Source organism: Macrotis lagotis, chromosome X, assembly GCF_037893015.1.
Source record: "Macrotis lagotis isolate mMagLag1 chromosome X, bilby.v1.9.chrom.fasta, whole genome shotgun sequence".
Lineage (NCBI taxonomy): Eukaryota > Metazoa > Chordata > Mammalia > Peramelemorphia > Peramelidae > Macrotis > Macrotis lagotis.
The window spans coordinates 10,184,805-10,208,441 of NC_133666.1; the positions used below are offsets into that span (position 1 = coordinate 10,184,805).

The 23,637-nt window shown below is 40.5% G+C and overlaps 1 protein-coding gene across 3 annotated transcripts in view; it reads right to left on the reverse strand.

The window, feature by feature from the left end:
* Positions 1 to 5,641: 5,641 nt before the first annotated feature.
* Positions 5,642 to 23,637, reverse strand: part of TMEM164 (transmembrane protein 164) — a 146,921-nt gene continuing 128,925 nt past the window's right edge. For all 3 annotated transcript variants that reach the window (XM_074204884.1, XM_074204885.1, XM_074204886.1), the window contains exons 5-6: positions 10,677 to 10,777; positions 5,642 to 9,130 (exon numbers count right to left, since the gene is read on the reverse strand). In XM_074204884.1, coding sequence (XP_074060985.1) covers positions 8,924 to 9,130; positions 10,677 to 10,777 — 308 coding nt within the window. In that variant the 3' untranslated portion in view covers positions 5,642 to 8,923. The remainder of the gene's footprint in view (positions 9,131 to 10,676; positions 10,778 to 23,637) is intronic.

Here is a 23,637-nt window from a genome sequence, read left to right on the forward strand (position 1 = left end):
TGCAAATCCCTCCAGGCTTCCCTGAATTCCCATCCCTCCTGGTTTCTAATAGAACAATAGTGTTCCATGACATACATATACCACAGTTTGCTAAGCCATTCCCCAATTGAAGGCATTTACTTAATTTCCAATTCTTTGTCACCACAAACAGGACTGCTATGAATATTTTTGTACAAGTGATGTTTTTACCCTTTTGCATAATCTCTTTAGGGTATAGACCCATTAGTGGTATTGCTGGATCAAAGGGTATGCACATTTTTGTTGCCTTTTGAGCATAGTTCCAAATTGCTCTCCAGAAAGGTTGGATGAGTTCACAGCTCCACCAACAATGCATTAGTGCCCCACATTTCCTACATCCCTTCCAACATTGATCATTGTCCTTTCTGGTCATACTGGCCAGTCTGAGAGGTGTGAAGGGGCACCTCAGAGTTGCTTTAATTTGCATTTCTCTAATCAGTAATGATTTAGAGCAATTTTTCATATGACTATGGATCACTTTGATTTCCTCATCTGAAATTGCCTTTGCATATCCTTTGACCATTTGGGGATCAATTGGGGAATGGCTTGTTTTTTAATGGGATGAAGGTTTTGATAGAAAGAAGGAAGGGTGGGTTGAAGATATATTCCACTGAGAGAAAAGGAGAATGGGATTGTTGTGTGGCATGGCTATTTCCTACATGAGTCTGTGTTTCCTATCTAGGGAGAGTCTAATCTCTGATTTAGAGAACAGGATAGTAGTAGTGGTGGGATTTGCTGAAGAATGCCACTATGCTTACTCCCCTTATTCTAGTCCTTTCTGGTTTGGTGACTGTGACATATACAGCCCAATTCCTGCTCCCCTGGGGAGAGAAAAATAAGTACATCTAGCCGATAGAAGTCATTGCCCAGTCTTTTGGTGTGGCTAACTGTTGAATTTGCAATGATCCACAACAGCTTGATAACGGGCCTTGGATGCCAGTCCCCATGGGTCCGGCCTAGATTCTCAGTTCCTGGTCAGAGGTGCACTGCGGCACAGGATTGTGTTCCAGAAAAGAGAAGCATCAGTGGCATTTGATGAAGTCATTTCAGGGTGACTATGGTTTACACCAGCCTGAACAGGATGCTTTTTTGGGGAGTGACCAATGTCTATGGACTTAAGTCCAGAAGCAGGTTACATATATTCTGGATTGTACAATTTACAGAGATAGATGGACCAAGACTCATGTGTGATGTAATGATGGTACCTGGATCCCTTGTCAGGATGCATTATGGTAAAGAAAATTGTGATTACCATATATAGGGTTGGTAAGGCCAAAATTTCCTTTCTGCCTAGACAGAGAGGGAACCAGTTGGGGATACTGAGACTGGGGATTCTAATAGTTTGGGAAATTCATGACTGCCAGAAAGAATTATCCAGACTTATGGACCTGCTACCTGGGCACAGAATGGGAGTTACCCCAATTTATATCCTTAGATTCCAAGCTGTAGTGGAATTAGTTACCAATTAGACAGCTAGGGGCTTGGACTTGCTGGCTGTTTAAGCCATGTAAACAAGAGAGACAGTTATTCAGCATAGATTCCTATTAGGTTATCTGTTGACTGGGGAAGGAGGAGTTTGTAGTCAAATTGAACCTATCAAGCTGCTGCCTAAAGATAGAGGACAATAGGCAAATGGTAAAGGAAATAACCAGGGATGTCATAAGTTTGGCGTGTGCTTCTGTTCAAACCTGGCCAAGTCCATTTGGTACTTCTTGGATGAATTGGTTTACTGGTGTACTGAGTGGGGCAATCTTATTGCCCGTGTGCCTCCCATGCATGATCCAGGTAATAACCCAAATAGTACAAAAATTCTATTAGTAAAATAGGATGCGTTCCTGTCTCTGATAATGAGGAAGTAAAAATCTTGATAGAAAAAGTTATTAGATCTGTCCATAATGAGGATTGTGATTTAAGAAAGGAATCACTAATAAGGTGTGGAACCAAATTCTTATTAGAAAATGCGGGAATTGTAAGGAATGTGTGTGTGTGGGGGAATATTTGGCTTCCACAAGAATATAAGGGGAGATTGTTAGTTTACATTACAAAGAAAAAGGTCTACCCATGTTGGCGCAGGTATGTGAATGTAAAATAAAAGAACTGACCCTACCTGATCAAGACCTGAGATTAGATCAGGCCTGCCCCATCAGCTTTCCAATTGACCTAGGGTCATTTATGGGAATGTATTATTAGACTGTGACTCTGACCAAAGATTGAGATATTGACATAAACAAGCCTTTCAAACTGCATATAAAACTGGACATTATGAAATAAGGCCTTCTTTACAAAGAAGAATTAATAAAAGCCATTTTAATCACTTTGGACTAATATTTATAATTATGAGCCCCTGATAACAGCTCTGGCAGACTGAGACTGGTGACTTAGCCCAGCCCCCCTCACTCACATCCAATTCATGTGCCTGTTGCGACATCACCATGCTGATTTTGTGGTCTTCTTCAATGACAAAAATCATCATTTATATCTTCAAAAGCTTAATTGCTCTTTGCATGTCATAAATCCTTAAAATTTTTCATTCATTTCTTAAATCATCATGTGCCCTTTCTAATACAGTGGTCTACATAAGTCACCTGCTCAAACACTTTTGTTAGTTTTCTATCATCTCCCAATTAAAACTATTCAGAACATGGCTAATACAGAAATATGTATAATTGATATATTTATTACCTTTTCAAGGGGGTAAGAGAAAGAAGTTTGGAATTCCAAATTAAAAAGAATGAATGCTAATTTATTTTACATGTAATTGGGAAATATTTAAAAAAATAAATTTTTAAAAATTAAAAAATAGGGGCGGCTAGGTGGCGCAGTGGATAGAACACTGGCCTTGGAGTCAGGAGTACCTGGGTTCAAATCTGACCTCAGACAATAATTACCTAGCCATGTGGCCTTGGGCAAGCCATTTAACTTCATTGCCTTGCAAAAATCTAAAAAAAAAAAAAAAGAATTAAAAAAATAAACTATGCATGAAGAGACTCTCCAATCTGTTTCCAGCTTATCTCTTTACTAGTGTATTGTTTCATATGACTTCCTTTGCCATGTTTTAAGTACTGCTTTCTCACCTTTGTGTCTTTACTAAACTCATCACTAATCTTTCAAAACCTTTCTACTGTTCAAAGTTCTAGAGTCACATCTTTCATGAAACCTTCTAAGGGAAGAAGGAAATAATCATTTATGAAGCACCTACTATGTGCAAAGCACTTTACAAATGGTATTTCATTGAATATTCATAATAACCCTTGTAGGTAAGTTATTATCATTCCCATTTACAAATGAGGGAAATTAAGACAAAGGCTAAATGATTTAGTCAGGGTCATGTTAGTAGGGTAGGATTTCAATTCAGATTAATGGTATACCACTCTGGTACCTTTGCCAAGAAATGAGGGCACAAATGTGTCTCCAAAGAGATTTGACTGAGCGACAAAACTTCTGGTTCCAAGGTCCAGCATTCTGTGCAGTATGGCGCCACTTGGTGGCTTACATAAAGCAAAACATGGTCTCTCAGAACTTACACAGGACTTTTTCATCATAGTCTAACTTGGGTCCTAATTTTTATGCCCTTGTCTTTACCATCCTTTCTGGACTAAGCTCTATAAATGCAAGGTCTAAAAATATCACCTTTAATTTTTTTAAAAAAGTTATCTCATGTATTATTTTATTTTCTCTTCAAGGATCTGATTTCTCTCTCAACACATTCAGTTTAGATCAGTGTATAGCATGGAAACCAAGTAAAGACTAACAGACTGCCTTCTGTGGGGAGGGAGGCAAGTCAGATTAGGGGAAAATTGTAAAATTCAAAAACCAATGCAAGACCTGTCCCCCCAAATTTCCCTCACTAGATGTTTAGCCACTTCAACTAGAAGAGGTACAATAGCATATTCTGGGCCCTCAAAGTGCTTGCAATTGATCATTGAACTGAATCCAGTAGATTTTCTTACATTTTACCCCTTGCTGCTGGAGATTCTGAATGGAGGTTTGCCCAGTCAGGACATTTAACATCCTCAGTATCTCTGGGCACTGATCACCTCACCATAGCTAAATGAACCAAGTTTTGGTCATTAGGGCTACTCACCTGCCTGACCTGAATGAGGTCCAGACCAATGGAGTCACATTGTTACATGAGATGACTATTTTTTTTTTACTGTTATCAGTACAACCTATATTTAAACACAATTATTCTAGGCAGGTGACAAATCAATTTTCAGAAAGATGATGAAGGTGCTAAATTCTTACAGATGATAAGTTCTCTTAGGGCAGAATTGTTTCATTTTTGTTTTTGTATATCTAGCACCTAGCAAACAACTTTTGCTTAATAAGTGTGTTGATTGACAGGCTAAGAGAGCTATATTCTTTATCTTAGATATGAGGAAAGTGAGTCCCAGAGAGGAAAGGGTCTGGTGAGGATAGGGGTAGGGAATGGGACAGAATAAGGCCTAGAGTCTGGCTAAGAAACAAGGTTATGCTCATCCTGTGTGAGGTTCTTTAGGATCCCCTGAAAACAAAGGCTAGATCCCTAAGCATTTCCTGGGAGCCCCATGCTGCTACACGCTTCTGTAGAAGACCTAGGGGTTTACAGCCAACTTAGAGGAATTCAGAAATGTGACTGGAAAAGTTTCAACTGAATTAAAATAAGTATTAGATGATGCCTGCTGTATACCCACCCTTGTAATGGGGGGATTTAGAAGTAGTGTACCTGCAAAACATTATGTGTCAGGAGGGAGAAGGGATTTCTTGAGTTTTTATTTTTTCTTGTTTAGTCACTCTTCAGTCTCATTCATGACCCTATTTAAGGTTTTCTTGGCAGAGATACAGGAGAGGTTTGCCATTTCCTTCTCCTGCTCATTTTGTATTATATATATATTCTAGGCAAACAGGGTGAAATGACTCGCCCAGGCTCACGGCTAGAAGTGTCTGAGGTTGAATTGGAGCTCACAAACGTGGGTCTTCCCGATTCCAGGCCTGGCACTACAGTGCCCCCTAGCTGCCCCTCCTTTCCAATATAAGCTCATAGAAGCTGAAAGGATCCTCAGAGGTCCCCCCCATTTTACAAGGACTGATGACAATAGTCAGAAGTATCAAATCATAGAGGCTGAGCTGGGGGAAGCTTGAGAGGCCCTCTAGGCCCACTCCATTATTTTGCAAATCAGGAAAGGGGGGAGCAGGGCTGTTTTGATTATTGTTTGAAGGTCTTCTGTATAAACTCTGGGAAACCTTCACTAGCTGTCAAGGCTTCAGGTAGCAGACTACATCTTTCAGGGACTAGCCTAAGACTAAAAGGGCCAGTCACCAGGTAGTAAATTTGGCAACAGGTCTCCACACCTCTTTGAGAAGTTCTGATCATTGTCAAACAACAATGGAAAAGCTTCAAGAGTTGGTGTTTATATCATTCTTCTGTTTATAAAATACTTTCTTATAGATTTTTCTTGCCATTATCATTTTCAGTTTGTAGGGAAGGAAAGCAGAGAGGCTGTGATGTCTTCAAGGTCTCACAGCAAGTCAGTGATTCAAGTCCTTGGGCTCTTTCCACCCCTATCATGCCATCTCTCCCACTTTCAAGGTTCTGAAGCTTTTGCTGGGTTTCTCAGAAATGAAGCAGACACAGCTGGGTTCTCATAAATCTTTTAATGATGTCACCCTACAAAACATTTGCACAATAGGTCCCCAAGTGAAGGCCCCACCTCACTCAGGGAGATTTAGAAACAGAAATAGCCAAGGCTACAAGTCTAATGACTCCAAAAGAATGACCTGAGAAGCCCCATTCTGAGCAGGGTCCAAAGGTTACAAAACTGGAGAAAACATTGTTTATGAAAATGACAATTGCAACAACAACTCAAGTTCCAAAAGGTGGGTGAAGGAAGGGCTGGAGGAAGTCACTGAGAGACAGCTCAGTGGGGTCAACACTGTTTACTTGTCCTGCAGGTTCTGAAATACTGGGAATTCTGTGGCTATTGGGGGCCCTATGTGGAGATGGGCAGGGAAGGAGTTGTCAGGTTTCTCCCTGCACTCGTTACCCTGCTTGTTCTCATATTCAGTAAAGTAAAGCAGGGCCTGGGGAGATAGAACAAAACAGGAAGCAAGCCTTTTTTGAAGAGTGTGGTCTGTGATGACCCCAGCTGAGCCAGAGCCACGGTGTGCAGGACTGTGCCACTGCCAAGAAGAGTCAATGGGGTGTGGGCAGTCCCTTCCTGTCTGGGGCCTTGAGCTTCAGGGCCTGCAGCTGGTGGGTGGCTAGGCCCTGACCCACTGTGGCCAGGACCATCCTATCTTCTGGTTTTGTGATCCCACACCCAATTTGGTTTGGGCCACAACAAATCCACCTGAGGTTTCCTGGACACAAAAGCCTCTCTGCCCATTCGGCTCGGCATCCACACTACAACTTAGAAGTCTTAGAGCATGGCTTGGGTCACAAAAAGTAAGTGACAAAGCCTGGATTTGAACCTGTAACTCCCAATCTTACACCCTTCCGACTATACACTCTACCTTCCAGAGATCATTATTCTGATTTGGTTGTCCCCAGACCAACTTATAGTCTTGGAGCAACAGAGAGAAGTGATTGACCCAGGGTGTCAAAGCCATCATATATCAGAGGTGGGGTTTGTGCCAAGGTCTATTATGCAATAGTACCATGCCTTATCCTCCTTTGAGAAAAAACAATCTGAAAAACTCTAACTCTTAGAGCAAAATACAAACTACTTTTGTGGAATTGCAAGGGGTGTAGGGGGAAGGGGACAAGAGACCCTGAGTGAGCAAGCAAGCTCACTTCCAGTGCAGGATTGACTATGGCTCACTTCAATCATGGGGAAGGTTCCCATTTTATCAACCATCAGAAGTAACTAAAACTGATTACTGGCTGTAACAAATAGAATTCAGAGTCACTGCCTGCCCCTTCCTCCCAGCTGCATAGGATACAAGGTGGGAAAGGAAGCGGGCTTGTGTAGTGATGGGGGCTCATTGCTGACCTGCATGAATCTGTCCAGGCCTACCTGTACAAAGGATCAGACATTGATTGCCTCAGTTCATCTAGGAGCTCCTCCTACATCAACACCTGGGACTCTTGGGCTTGGGGTCCCAACTGTTCAGAAGGAAATGCTTTCCCCACATGTTAATGAACAAGGATCATCAAATGACATGTGGAAACTCAGCCACAGGGGTAAAGTTACGGAGTTATCTTGGCACTGTCAGGAAAATTGGAGGAGATCTGAAGAGGAGAGACTGCCTGCAAAAGCAATGGCTTGCTCACCCAGAATGCATTTTTTTTCTGTAATAAAAGTGCTCTCTCTGCCTTGAAGGATGCACAAGCTTTCCCTCCATTACTGCTTTCTCTTTCATGAATACCCACAATGGTAAACACACTAGAACCCTGATAGGTTACAGGAGATAATCTGAAGGATGGCTTGTCAGGAGAAACTCCTTCAAGGGGCTTCCCCCTTTGCTAACTAAATCATTTTGGGTAAATGGGGAGTCATTGAATGTTCAATCATGCCCTCTTTTCCTGAGATACATCTGTGGCCTGGTGAGTGCATACAAGTGATGAAGGTGCCCTGTCCTGACAGTTCACACCATGGTCTCAGGTCTGGGAGTCTGTGGATGGTGCAAAACAAGCCAACACTCCCATGAAACCATTCAGCACCAAGTTGGCCACCACCAAGAAGAACTTCACCTTGGACATCTGAGTAGGCATCTTGTGAAATCACCAGGGTGCTCTTAATGCTGGCCAAATGATCGATACAAATGGCATGTGTCCCTATATTATCACATTCTAGTCTCCCAACCAATTTGGGAGGTAGGAGCTAATAGGATCTCCACTGTAAAAATAAGGAAATGACTTGCCCAGGGTTCCTATGGCTAAGAAGTATTGCAGGCAGGGTTGAAAGTTAGTTCTTCAAACTCCAAGGCTAGCACTGCTGGGCTATGGGATGCACCATCATCAAGGCTTCCAGAGTCATTCTTCCTTAAAATATTCATTTGGTTAAAGCCCCAAGCTTTCTTGCATCCCATCATCCTTTGTACTCTTTAGATTCTGTGGCATAATAGCCTAGCTTATTTACAGTCAGCACTGACATGGTGATCTCTAGCCTTATGGCAATGGGAAGGGCTTTCCCAGCTATTACTTATAGACGTAATATCATAGGATGCTGATTTCTAAAGCTGGAAAGGAGCCTCAGGGGTCAGTGAAGGCAACCTCCATTTTACAAAGGGGAAAACAGGCCCAAGAACAGGAAATGATTTTCCCAGGGTCCCACAGAGGACCATAAAATCAAATTTAGAATGAGAAGACACCTCAAAGATAGTCTAGTTTAATACCTTAATTTTACAAATAATTGAGTCCTAAAGAAATGATTTGCCTAGGGTCATGCTGCTCCTTAAATACCCTCCCCCCCTAAGTAAAAAAACAACCCAACTCTGATGTCTCGTCTTCCCTGTGAGCCACTACCCCTCATCCCTCCTGGCAACAGAAATTTGGAAAGTGGTCCCAAGCTGACCCAGTGCCTCCTTTGGCTGTGATTTAGGGAACTTAACCCCCTCCCCCAATCCCCCTGGGCTCACTGCTGGTACAGAAATGAGGTATGGGCCCATCATGGGGGACAGGCCTGGGTATCCCTGGCAGTGGAAACAACATGTTCTCATGGTTTTGCTGCTGTAGCACCTTCCTTCCTCACTAAAGCACCTGCATGAAGAGAAGAGAGATCAGCTGCCACCTCCCCAGGTAAGGCCACCAGGAGCAGGGACAAAAGAGGAATGGACCTAGGGATCCTGGCTTCAGGCTTGGTGAGTGGCCTGAGCCATAGGGGAGGGCAGAGGGGCAGGAAGAGAAAGAAACACAATACACACAATGCCCCCTTCCTGATGTCATCAAGAAAGGAGTGTTCTCCAAGGCAGTAGAGCTAACTCTTCAGTCAATTTTCTTGGTTGGAAGGTGGAACAAATCCAACAGGTTCTTGACCACAGGCCTGACAGTGGAGGCAAGCAGAATGATCAGCTTGCCATGGGTCATGGTCATGAGGGTCTGGTGGCCTGAAGCCCAGATCCGATACCAGGGGCCATAGAATGGATCGGAAATGGCCGGGCACAGCATGTTGTTCAGATTCACTTCGGTGGCCTGTGGAGACAAGAGAGGGATAATGGGTATTCCGTGAAGGGGCCTATAACTCAAGCACTCACTCAAAGCCAGGGAGCCTAAGTGTTTTGCTCAAGCAACTACTGGTTGAATCGCAGAGTTCTCAATTAGATTCCTACCACTGAAATATCCTGCTCCCCACAGCAGGAAGACTCTCTCCTGGCTCCTGGTTCTGGGATGTGCAGCTGACTTGATATTCACAACTCATTCTTTCTGTACTGACTGGAGAGATAGGAATTCTAATCTCCTCAGGGACAGAGAAAAAGTCAAGAGACGTTTTACTGCTATCTTTGCTGGGGGGGGGTGCGTGGAAATCAGTCTCACTGAATAGACTGATAATGTTGCTTTCATTTCCATCAGTGTGTTTCTGGTTCTTATTTCTTTATTCCGCACCATTCATGCAAATCCTCTCAGGTTTTTCTGAATTCCTCTTGTTCTTACATTGTTCCAACACATTTCTATGCTGGTTTGCTTTGCCATCCCCCATGGAAGGGCACTCACTTTGTTCTTTTTCTTTTGCTAGCAAAGAAAAGGCTGCTGAGTGAGAAGTAGTTAAGGTGTCACTGTACATAGATTTGGAGTTGGAAAGACCTGAGTTCAAATCCTACTTCATATACTTAACTGTTTGTGGGATCCTGGGCAAGTCACTTCACCACTAACTGCCTCAGTTTCCCCACCTATAAAATGGGAAAATAATAGCACCTTCCTCTCAGGACTGTTGTGAGGATCAAATGAGAGAATATAAAATAAAGCACTATGCAAACCTCAAAGTGCTATGGAAATGTTATCTATTATTATTATGATTATATAAGACCTTTCTTTCTGTTTTTGACCTCCTTGGGACATAGGTCCAAAAAACTCATATGACAGCTTGTTTGAGTTTGCTCTCTGTACATTATTTCATTTGGAACTAATGGCAATGGTGAGAGTCATTGTATCATAGGCAGTATTGCCTTTCACAGATGAGGAAACTGAGACAGAGATTAAGTGATAGCCAGGCTCACTCAGCTAGTAAATGTCTAAGGCTGGAATTAACCCCCTCTCTGGATTTTGTCACCTACCTTTTCCCTTCACCCAGTCCCACCCTTCACCCATTGCTAAGTGATTCAGAAAGCCTCCATGTTGAGAAAGATCTAGATGAGTTCATATTCTTTTCTTCAGACACCATCTGCAGGTCTCCCTCTTATAGGTCATCTACCCCCATTAGACTCTAAGCTTCACTATCTTTTGTTTAACAGGGTCTGATAGATACAGTAAGCACTTTCTAAATTCATGACTTAATGTGACTTCCCTAATTCCAGGTCCATTCAGACCACAAGGCCAAGGACTGTGAACAACTGAGTGACTTAAAGACTAATCATGAACTAAAGATTCTGAACCCTCCTTGGAGGCCAATATTTATAAATCATCAGTTAGCTTCTTAGACTTGGGCAAGGTCTTACCCATGAAGTCCTGGGGAAAAAAGAGTACAGCAATTTGGAGGGAATCATTAGTTGGGGGCAAAGGACATCGGGACTGCCACACTCACCAGACCCAGAAATTGTAAGATGCTGAAGTGATAGAAGAACATCAGACCAGTTGCCAAGAGGGCCCACCAAAAATTGGAGAGTGGCTCAGGAGTGTAGACACCTGTATGAGAAAAGAATTTGGTAAGAAAGATACTCAGAAGACTTCTATGGCTCTGTGATGAACAGAACTATCCCATGTGTCCCCTTTGAGTACACATTCCTAAATCATCTGCTGCATAATGATGCCCTGGTGGGGCATGCCTGGAATCAAATGAGATAGCAGATACTAACACTGACCCTGGGCAAACTACTGCCCCGCTGTCTGCCTCAGTTCCCTCATCTATAAAAATGGGAGTCATAAGAGTACCAACCTCCCAGGGATTCTGTAAGGGTCAAATGAGATATTTGTAAAACACAGTGGCCTGCCACATAGCTGGTACTATTATCATCAGTATTATTAGAATTTTCACTATGTATTATTGTCATTGTGTTGGAACCAATGACCATATTTTATATAATGATAACTCAATTTGATGACTTTAGAGGAATTCATTATACTCATTGGGACCTGGATGTGCTCTCAACTCCCTTTCCCCAACCCTATTTCCATGTCCCACAAAGAACAGGGAGACCTCCCACCTGCAGACCTGAGTTCTGGCTCCAGCTCCAAAACAATGGAGCCAGAATTGAAATACTGTTACTGGGATCCTGGATGGTTGTACTGGAACAAGAGATATCATGGGATTTGGGAAGGGAAGGACTCTAAGGACATAAGCTCAACCCCCTCATTCTACAGATGGGGAAATTGAGGCCCATGGAGAAGTGACTTGCCCAGGGTCACACATAGGACCTTAGAAACAGAGATTGAAGAGACCCCAGAGGTCACCCAGTATAACCCCTTTCTTTTACTCAGGAGGAAATTGAGGCCCAGGGAGGGGAAATGACTTGCCTGAAGTCCCACAGAAAGTAATTACTAACTCCTCTGATTTGAAATAGTCTCTTCTTTCTATTAACCCAAAGTTCCTCATTTTCTCAAGGCCACAATTGCCTGGGTCACCAGGCAAACACTGAATTACCCGATGGGTAACTTGCTCTCAGGAACCCCAGAGACAATGGATAAATATATACCTTAAAATAGCCTGAAAATAGAATGAAAATATATAGAGAGTGAGGGAAAACAGAGACAACACTTGAGATAACAACACATCCTCTGAGAAGTGGAAGAATCTACAGCACGGAATGTCACACTGACACTGCTTGCTGCTGAAAGGTAGAAACTGGTCAGGGGAGGGGGGCGAGAAGATGGGGGCGGGAGGAGAGGGACCACTTCTGCCTGGAGTTGATGGGAGAAGACAGGAAATTCAAGAATCTGGGCAAAGTGGGGCATGCTCTTTAGATTTGGGAAGAGAAAAATGAATATAAGAAGGGAAATGAAATACTCTGGATTCTGACTAATCCTTAAGTACCAAGGAAAAAAAGGTTTGGTGACAGCAGACTTTTTTCTTTAACTTTTTTTTTAATTTTGGAAATGTTTTATTTATTTTGAGTTTTACAATTTTAACCCTGATCTTGCTTCCCTCCCCCCACCCTGCACAGAAGACAGTACCTCTGAACTGTCCTTCCAGCATTGTTTCCATGGCATACACTGATCTAAGTTGAATGGGATTAGAGAGAAATCATATCCTTAAGGAAGAAACATATAGTATGAGATATAACAGAATTACATAATAAGAACGTGTTTTTTAAATTAAAGGTCTTGGATCTTTGTTCAAACTCCACAATTCTATCTCTGGATACAGATGGTATCTGTTGCAGACAGCCCCAAATTGTCCCTGATTGTTGCACTGATGGAACGAGCAAGTCCATCAAGGTTGATCCTCACCCCCATGTTGCTGTTAGGATGTACAGTGATTTTCTGCTTCTGCTCATCTCACTCAACATCAGTTCATGCAAATCCTTCCAGGCTTCCCTGGATTCCCATCCCTCCTGGTTTCTTTCTTTTTTTAATTAAAGATTTTATTTATTTTGAGTTTTATAATTTTTCCCCCAATCTCACTCCCCCACACACACACACAGAAAGCAATTTGTCAGTCTTTACATTGTTTCCATGTTGTACATTGTTCCAAATTGAGTGTGATGAGAGAGAAATCACATCCTTAAAGAAGAAAGAAAATATAAGAGATAACAAGATCAGGTAACAAGATAGCAGTTTTTTTTTCTAAATTAAAGGGAATAGTCCTTGAAATTTGTTCAAACGCCACGGTTCTTTATCTGGATACAGATGGTATTCTCCATTGCAGAGAGCCCCAAATTGTCCCTGATTATTGCACTGATGAAATAAGCGTGTCCATCAAGGTTAATCATCACCGCCAAGTTGCCGTTAGGGTGTACAGTGTTTTTCTGGTTTTGCTCATCTCACTCAGAATCACTTCATGTAAATCCTTCCAGGCTTCCCTTAATTCCCATCCCTCCTAGTTTCTAATAGTACAATAGTATTCCATGACATACTTATACCACAGATTTTTAAGGCATTCCCCAATTGAAGGACATTCACTTCATTTCCAATTTTTTGCCACCACAAACAGGGCTGCTATAAATATTTTTGTATAAGTGATATTTTTATCCTTTTTCAAAATCTCATCAGGGTATAGACCCAGTAGTGGTATTGCTAAATCAAAGGGTATGCACATTTTTGTTGCCCTTTGGGCATAATTGCAAATTGCTCTCCAGAAAGGTTGGATGAGTTCACAGCTCTACCAACAATGTATTAGTTTCCCAACTTTCCCACATCCCTTCCAACATTGATCATTGTCCTTTCTGGTCATATTGGCCAGTCTGAGAGGTGTGAGGTAGTATCTCAGAAATGCTTTAATTTGCATTTCTCTATTAAGTAATGATTTAGAGGAATTTTTCATATGATTATGGATTTCTTTGATTTCCTTATCTGTTAATTTCCTTTGCATAACCTTTGACCACTTGTCAACTGGGAAATGGCTTGCCTTTTTAAAAATTTGACTCAGTTTTCTGTATATTTTAGAAATGAGTCCTTTGTCAGAAATACTAGTTGCAGAAACTGTTTCCCAATTTACTACATTTCTTTTGATCTTGGTTACAGTAATTTTGTCTGTACAAAAGTTTTGTAATTTAATGTAATCAAAATTATTTAGATTTTAATGACATTCTCCATCACTTCCTTGGTCATAAACTGCTTCCCTTTCCATAGATCTGACAAGTAAACTACTCCAAGATCTTCTAGTTTGCTTGTAAGATTGTTTTTATGTCTAAATCCTGTATCCATTTTGATCTTATCTTGGTATAGGGTGTGAGGTGTTGATCTAATCCAAGTTTCTTCCATACTAACTTCCAATTTTCCCAGCAGTTTTTATCAAAGAGAGTTTTTATCCCAATAGCTGGACTCTTAGGGTTTAGCAAACAGCAGATTAATATAATCATTTCCTGCTATTGTACCTTGTCTATTCCACTGGTCCACCATTCTATTTCTTAGCCAATACCAAACAGTTTTGATGACTGATGCTTTATAACATAATTTTAGATCTGGTAAGGTTAAGCCACCTTCTTTTGCACCTTTTTTCATTGAATCACTAGAAATTACTGACTTTTTATTTTTCTGTATAAATTTACTTACCACTTTTTCTAACTCATTAAAGGAAGTTTTTGGAATTTTGATTGATAGGGTGCTAAACAAGTAGTTTAGTTTTGGTAGAATTGTCATTTCTATTATATTAGCTGGACCTATCCATGAACAGTTGATGTTTGCCCAGGTATTTAAATCTGATTTTATTTGTGTGAGAAGTGTTTTATAATTGTTTTCAAAAAGTTTTTGAGCCTGCCTTGGCAGATAGTCTTCAAGGTATTTTATTTTGTCTGAGGTTACTTTGAATGGGATTTCTCTTTCTAGCTCTTTCTGCCGTATCTTGCTAGTCATATATACAAATGTTGGGGACTTATGAGGGTTTATTTTATATCTTGCTACTTTGCTAAAGTTGCTAATTATTTCTAGTAGTTTTTTAGATGACTTTTTGGGATTCTCTAGGTAGACCATCATGTCATCTGCAAAGAGTGAGAGTTTTGCTTCTTCTGTCCCAATTCTAATTCCTTCAATTTCTTTTTCTTCTCTTATTGCTGAGGCTAACATTTCTAATAAGACATTGAATAGTAATGGTGATAATGGGCACCCTTGTTTCACCCCTGATCTTATTGGGAATGCCTCTAGCCTCTCCCTGTTGCATATAATGCTTGCTGATGGTTTCAAATAGATACTGCTTCTTATTCCAAGGAACAATCCATTTATTCCTACACTCTCTAGTGTTTTTAGTAGGAATGGGTGCTGTATTTTCTCAAAAGCTTTTTCAGCATCTAGTGATATAATCATATGATTTCTGATAGGTTTGTTGTTGATATAATTGAGTATACTAACAGTTTTCCTAATATTGAACCAACCCTGCATTCCTGGGATAAATCCTACTTGATCATAATGTATTATCCTAGTGATAACTTGTAATCGTTTTGCTAAGATTTTATTTAACATTTTTGCATCTATGTTCATCAGGGAGATAGGTCTATACTTTTCTTTCTCTGTTTTAACTCTTCCTGGTTTGGGTATCAGCACCATATTGGTGTCAAAGAAAGAGTTAGGCAGAGTTCTGTCTTCACCTATTTTTCCAAAGAGTTTATATAGAAGTAGAACCAATTGTTCTTTAAATGTTTGATAGAATTCACTTATGAATCCATCTGGCCCTGGAGATTTTTTCTTAGGAAGTTCAATAATGGCTTGTTGAATTTTTTTCTGAGACAGAGTTATTTAGGTTTTTAATTTCCTCTTCATTTAATCTGGGCAACTTATATGTTTGCAAATATTGATCGATTTCACTTAGATTGTCAAATTTATTGGCATAGAGTTGGGCAAAATAATTATGAATTATTACTTTAATTTCCTCCTCATTGGAGGTGAGTTCACCTTCTTCATTTAAGATACTAGCAACTTGCTTTTCTTCTTTCTTTTTTTTAATCAAATTGACCAGAGGTTTATTAATTTTGTTAGTTTTTTATAAAACCAACTCTTGGTTTTATTTATTAGTTCAATAGTTTTCTTGCTTTTGATTTTATCCTTTAATTTTCAGAATTTCTCATTTGGTATTTAATTAGAGTATTTTAATTTGTTCTTTCTCTTAATTTTTTAGTTGCACATTTAGTTCACTGATTTCTTCTTTCTCTAATTTATTCATGTAAGCATTTAAAGATATAATATATCCCCTGAAAGCCACTTTGAGGCAATCTCATAGGTTTTTGGTATGTTGTTACATTATTGTCATTAGCTAGGATACAATAATTAATTCTTTCTATAATTTGTTGTTTGATCTACTCATTCTTTAAAATAAAGTTTTAGTTTCCATTGAGTTCTGGGGCTATATCTCCCTGGCCTAATATTGCATATGATTTTTATTGCATTGTGATCTGAGAAAGATGTATTCACTATTTCTGCCTTTCTGCAATTGATCATTAGATTTTTATGCCCTGGTACATGCTCAGTTTTTGTATAAGTGCCATGTACTGCAGAGAAAAAGGTATATTCCTTTCTCTTCCCATTCAGTCTCCTCCATAAATATATCATATCTAGATTTTCTAACAATCTATTTACCTCCTTAACTTCTTTCTTGTTTATTTTATGATTTGATTTATCTTAATCTGAGAGTGGGAGGTTGAGGCCTCCCACTAGTAGAATTTTGCTGTCTGTGTCTTCCTGCAGTTCTTTCAGCTTCTCCTCTAAGAATTTGGATGCTGTTCCATTGGATGTATAAATATTCAGTGTTGAAATCACTTTATTGTCTATGGTACCTTTTAGGAGGATATAGTTTCCTTCCTTATCTCTTTTAAGGATATCTATTTTTGCAGCTGCTTTGTCTGAGATAAGGATTGCCACCTCTGCTTTTTTCACTTCAGCTGAAGCAAAATATATTTTGCTCCACCCTTTTACCTTTACTCTATATGTATCTCTCTCTGCTTCAAATGAGTTTCTTGTAAGCAGCATATTGTAGGATTCTGGTTTTTAATCTACTCTGCTATTCACTTATGTTTTAAGGGAGAGTTCATTCCATTCACAAAGTTATAATTACTAACTCTTTATTGCCTTCTTTCTGTTTGTTTTTTTCCCTCTTTTTCCCTTTATCCATCTTTCCCGGTGTTTTATTTCTGATCCCACCACCTTCATTATGTTTGCCCTCTCTTTTCCCCTGCTTCCCTTCCTTCTGTTGGTTCCCCTTTTTCTCCCCCTCCCAGTCTTCCCCCTCCCCTTTTCCCCTTTTAATGCTTGAAAGGTAAGATAAGTTTCTTAACAGAACTAAGTGTGTGTAAATTAACTTTAAGCCAAGTCTGAAGAGATGAAGATTCAGGTGGTTCTCATCTCCTCCCTTCTTCCCCTCAATTACAATAGGTCTTTTGTACTTCTAGATATAATGAGATTTACCCCATTCAGTCTCCTTCCATCCTCCCTTCTTACTGTCCCCCTTTTAAAGGAGGTTTTGTTTTGAAATCATTCTGAGTCACAGAAAAGTCATGAGTGTCCATCACTTCTAAGTATATTCTCTCTAATAGAGTTACAATTCTCAAGAGTTATGAGACTCCTCCCAAGTGGGTATATAGCCAAGTTCATCTTATTGGATAGCAGTTTTTTTTTACCTCTTCATGTGTCTCTTCACCCTCCTGTTTTGATGTCCAAATTTTCTATTTAGCTCTGGTCTTTTCATCATGAAATCTTGGAAGTTTCCCATTTCATAAATGTACATCTTTTCCCTTGTTAAAGAAGGCTCAGATTTGCCAGATAATGGATTCTTGGCTGATTCCAAGCTCCCTTGCTCTTCAAAATATGTCATTCCAGGCCCTTTGATCTGCGTTGGCCAGGTCCTGTCTAATCCTTACTGTGGCTCCTTGGTATTTAAATTGTTTCTTTCTGGCTGCTTGCAGGATTTTTTTCTTTTATCTGATAGTTCTGGAATTTGGTCATAACATTACTTGATGTTTTCATTTTAGAATCTCTTTCTGGAGGGGATCGATGTATTCTTTCAATAACTATTTTACCTTCTGGTTCTATGATATCAGAGCAATTTTCCATGACTAAATTCTGTAATATTAAGTCCAGCATTTTTTTCTTCAATGTTTTCAGGAAGGCTGAAAATTCTTAGGTTCCTCCATCTTGATCTGTTCTCAAGGTCAGTGGCTTTGCTGATGAGATATTTTACATTTTCTTCTCTTTTTTAGATCTTTGGTTTTGTTTAACGCAATCTTGTTGTCTCATGAAATCATTAGTTTCCGCTGATTCCACTCTTTTATTTAGAGAAGAAGTTTTTTTCATTTATCTTTTGCAACTTCTTTTCCAGTTGGTCAATTCTATTTTTGATGGAGTTTTCTATTTGCCCAAGTGTAGTTTTGAGAGAATCATTTTCTTTTTTGCATTTGCCCAATTGAAGATCTAAGGGTGTTATTCTCATTTTGCATTTGTGTAATTGTATTTTTCAAAGATTTTTTCTTATTGCAAGATGTTAATTTTCTCTTGCAATGTATTAATTTTCCTTTGAGTTTCTTTTCCCAATTTTCCCAATTGATTTTTAAACTCCTTCCTCATTTCTCCAAGGAAGTCTTTCTGGGCTAGAGACCAATTCATATTCTCCTCAGCAGTGCTAGATCTCTCTGGGTTAAAAGCTGTCTCTTCTAAGTATTTCTCCATGGGCCTCCCTTTTCTCTTGCCTTTTTTTCATCTTTCTAGGATCTTGTGTTGGGGGTGGGGTGGGGGGGAGCTGGCTCTCAGAGGTTTGCTTTTGAAGATCCTAGAGGCTTTGTTCACTTCATTTAGTAATTCCAAGGCCTAGCCAGTAGGGGGTGCTGTTTTGCTTTCTTTGGGGTGTTTGAGGTCCTCAGCAGCGGGGTCTGAGTTGACTTTGAACACAGGGCTGGGCCCTGGGGGAGGGAGTTAATCTCTTTCCATTGAGTGAACTCTGTTGTCCTGAGGGGGTGGGGGGGGATTGTTTATTGTTTGTTCTGGGCAAAGGGCCCTGCTGAAAGTATGGAACTCAGGTCCCAGGCCTGGCTGGTTGTTCTCCAGGCATGCTCTGAGACTTTGTGCTGGAACTCACCCTCCCATAGTTCCTCTGCCCCTGGCCAAAGACTCTGCAGCTAAAGTTGGATCTTGCATCCGCCACTCACCAAAGTCTGAGGCTGAACCTCAACTTCCCCCAGCTACTATCCCCGCCCTGATCCTCTGCTCTCGTCTTCTGGTTCACCCATGGTCCCCTGAGACAGACCTTTTTGGTATGTGTTCTTCTAGCTTCTATTTCTGGGTTTTGTTGATCAAAGAAACTCTCATGTTGAGAGGAGCACTTATCACAGTGCCTGTCTTCTCTCCGCTATCTTCGCCAGAAGGCTCCGACATCTGTATTTCAATATAATAAGTCTTCTTTATAATTTTAGGTAATTTATTTTAAGCATATAAAAATGTAATTCTGAGAAGGGGTCCCTGGGCATCCCGAGGCTGTCCAAAGGGATCCATGATACCAAAAAGGGTAAGAAGTCCTGTCTCAAAGAGTTACATAAAGGTTCGATGACCTGTTCAGCATTACACATACCTAACCAGTGTGGATCAGAAGTGGGGCATGACCAAGGTCAAAGAGCTATTCTCCCCATTCATTGTCTCTCTGTCTGTCCTTGTAGAATCCCACTGGGGCCAGAAGCTCCACACCCTAAGAAATACCTAAAAAAAGACAAGTCTAGGCTTTGGGCTCAAGTACCGCCACTTGGGGTTACTTCAGACAGCCTTGTAAACAATGAGATCAAACTTAAATAGAAATGGCGCCTCTAATGGGATTTCAGAATAGCCTGAAAGATTTGCATGACTTGATGCAGAGTAAAGGAAGCAGAACCAAAAGAACTTGATATACACTAACAGTATCATGGGGTGATGATCAACCATAATGGACTTTTCCCTTTCAGCAGCACAATAATCAAAGACAATTCTAAAAAGATTTGTGATAGAAAATACCATCCATGTCCAGAGATGGAACTGTAGAGCTTAATTGAAGACCAAAGCTTATTATCTTCAATTTTTAAAAGTTGCCTTATGTATTATATATTTTCCCCCTCTCTAATGTTTTCTTTCTTCCATTTGGATTTGATTCCTCTCTCACAACATGATCAGCATGGATCTATGTTTAGCATAGCTATAAATGTATAGCCTTTATCAGATTACTTTCTGTTATGGGGAGGGAAAGGGAGGGAGGGAGAAAAACTGTACAACTCAAACCTTGCAAAAAAAAGATTGATTAAAAACTACTGTTGCATGTAACTGGAAAAACAAATAAAATAAAACAATGAATTAAGGATTCATGACATAGACTCAAGACATCACCAAACATGATATAGGATTAAGTAAATAATGAGTGCTGACAGTACAAAAAAAGAAATGGGGCCACTAAATTATACAGAAGTGGGCCACAGATTGACTTAGCTTTTAAAAGTAATGTTATCCTATGTTATATTCTATTTCTTATTTATTTATTTACTTAGGGTTTTTTTTTTGGCAAGGCAATGGGGTTAAGTGGCTTTCCCAAGGCCACACAGCTAGGTAATTATTAAGTGTCTGAGGCTGGATTTGAACTCAGGTACTCCTGACTCCAGGGCCAGTGTTCTATCCCTTGTGCCACCGAGCTGTCCCTATTTCTTATTTATTTTGCTAAATATTTCCCAAATTACATTTTAAGCTAGTTCAAGCTACACTCCAGATAACACCAACCCATCCCTTCATCCCCAAACAATTCATCCCAAAGCAATTCATCCAAGAACCTAAGTCCTTCCAGTGGTGATTTAACAGGCTCAGTTTGAGCAGGAAACTTAAAGCAGGCCCTGATCAAAGGCACTGAGTCAGAATGAAGAGGGGTTGGGATCCTAAGCTGGGAATAAGGGGATTCTGGGAGTATATGAGGCTGGAATAATCACTGAGAATTCAGAGACTGCCTGGGGAGGGACAAGATGAATGAGAAGGAGGGGAGAGGGATGGGAAAAGAGAGACTTACCCAGGAAAGAGTGACAGGAGCTCCAATATGGACTCCAGGACCAATTTTATTTTGCTGAAGGGGAATCCATTTTTTTTTATTCCATCATCACCAAGCAATAGGCAAATCAAAGGATGACTGGATCAAAGGAGGTACATTCGAATCTCATCTCATATTTATTTATTTTTGAACTCCATCACCAGCAAGAAGTAGACAAATCAAAGGATGACTGGATAAAAGAAGCTAAGTTCAAATCTCACCTCATATTTATTTATGTGACCATAGATGAGTCATTTCATCTCTCCCTGGGCCTCAATTTTTCCCTCTGTAAAATGAGGGTGTTGAGCTAGATGGCCTACCTCTATATGTAGAAGCCTAGAAGGAGCTCTGTGCTAACCAGTCCTTCAGTATATCTCTGTGAGTTCCTGTACTCAGCCTTGGTGGGAAGTTAGATGACACAGTGGATAGATTTCTGAGCCTACAACCAGGAAGATCTAAGTTCAAATCTAGACTCAGACACTTACTAGCCATAGTAAGCCACTGGGCAAATCAGTTCCATTAGTTTCTTCAATGGTAAAATGGGGATCATAGCAGTACCTTCCCCCTAGGACTGTTGTGAAGATAAAATGAGATCATATTTATATGAAATGATTGGCACAGTGCCAAACATACAATAGTATGTGCTTTAATATATGTCTATTCCCTCCCTTCTACCTAGAGAAAGACTGAGGCCCATGAGGAAAAGGCTATGCTTGTTCTGGTTTCCAGTGGATTATCTACAAGGGGCACTGGAATCGCTTCAGAAAAACCACTTCTCAGGGGCGGCTAGGTGGCGCAGTGGATAGAGCACTGGCCTTGGAGTCAGGAGTACCTGAGTTCAAATCCGGCCTCAGACACTTAATAATGACCTAGCTGTGTGGCCTTAGGCAAGCCACTGAACCCCCTTGCCTTGCAAAAAAAAAAAAAAAACCTAAAAAAACTAGAAAAACCACTTCTCTTCCCAAGAGCTTCAAAAGGCCATTAAGCAATATGACCAGGTCACCAATTCAAGAAATTACAGAGCACTCTACAGTGAAGGAAAAATGAGCTTCTAGACTTGACTAGCAGAGGAGAGAGGTCAGGCCCAGGCAAAGGCAGGTAAGACTTGGGTGGTAAATGTTACAGGTCCCATAGGAGGGGAAGAAGTGCTGAAACATGTTATTGGCAAGAGTTTTCTGGCAGGTGCTTCCCTGAAATATAGCCTGTGCTTTCCACCCATCTCACCTCTTATGCTAATTAGCTTCCCATGGTCTTTGAAAAATCCCAACCCTGGGATGAGAGAGGTCATGCTCTCTCCATTTACCTCATTTAAAAATAACTACTCCTGGGGCAGCTGGGTGGCACAGTGGATAGAGCAAAGGTCCTGGAGGACATGAGTTCAAATCCTTCCTCAGATAATTTATGCTAGCTGTGTCACTTAACCCCCATTGCTTCCCCGCTACCTTCCACATAGCTTTCTCCTACTAGTCATGGACAAGATGTCAAGTCAGACCTCCGGTCTCTGCATACCTACTTGGGGCATGATTTGGGTGGATGCTTGTATAATCAGTGTTCCTTGCCTCATATTCTGAAAAAGGCATGTCCAGGGAAGCATAAGGGAAGCTGGGTGGATACCACAACCAGGTTCTAAATCCCAAGCAATCAAAGAAAAGATGCACACAAATACATGTAGCGGCACTTTGGGGAGTAACAAAGAACAGGAATCTAAGGGGGTTCCCATCCACTGAAAAATGTCTGATCAAATTATGTCATATGAAGATGATATAATATTATTTTGTACCTTAAGAAATGGCAAAAAAGATGGATTGAAATGCAATCTAGGAGAACTGACGCAGAGGGAAGTGAATAATTACCTAATGACTAAATGTTGGAAAGACAATTCTGAAAGACTTGAGAATCTGATCAAGGCAATGACCAACCATGCTGGCAGAGAGTGATGAGGATGCAAGAGGTGGCTTTCTTATCTCTTAAAGAATGAGCAGGAAATTCAACTAAGAAAGGAAGGACAAGGGAAAAATTCAGGTAACTGGAAGAAAAGACATAGCATTGGAGTGGGGGGGAGGGAAGGACTTCAGTGCCTTTAGAATGGTCTGATTTGGCAGTCTGACTATAGATAAGGCCAGAAAGGTGTCAAATTGTCTGATTGTTGGTCAATCTGTCAATTTTGGAATCTCTGAGACATTCTCATCTTTTTCTCTTGTTCACCCCAGAGTCAATCATTTCCCTAATTTTATCAATTCTATTGTTATTCAGTCTTTGTTTCAGTCATATGGGATTTTGTTGGCAAAGATATTGTAGTGGTTTTGCCATTTTCTTCTTCAGCTCATTCTACAGATGAGATTAACAGGGTTATTAACTTATCCAGGGTCACAAAGTTAATAAGTATCTGAGACCCAAAGTGAACTCAGAATGATAAGTCTTCCTGGTTTTAAAACCAGTTCTCTGTCCACTGCAGTACTACCTAGATGCCCTGCTGGACTAGGACCATCTTAACACGGCCATAAATAGCATTCATTTTTTGGTTTCCCAACAACAACAACTGATGACTGACTTCTCTGGAACAAAATCCAACTTTTGTTTAAGCAGGCCTCCCTCATATTATACTTGCAAAAATGATTTCTTGAACCCCAAGTGTAAGACTGTACATTTATCTCTAATGAATTTCATCTTTTTCAATTTATCCTCTATCTAGGCTGTTAAGATACTTCTGAATTGTCATCCAGTGTCAGTTCTCACTCTCAGTTTGGTGTGGTCTGGCAATGTGATAAGTCTGTCATCTATCTATGCCTTTATCCAAGTCATTGATAAAAATGGCAGCAACTCTGGGTCAAGCACAGACATCTGGGGCACACCACTGACAACCTTCTGCCTCACTGATAGCAAA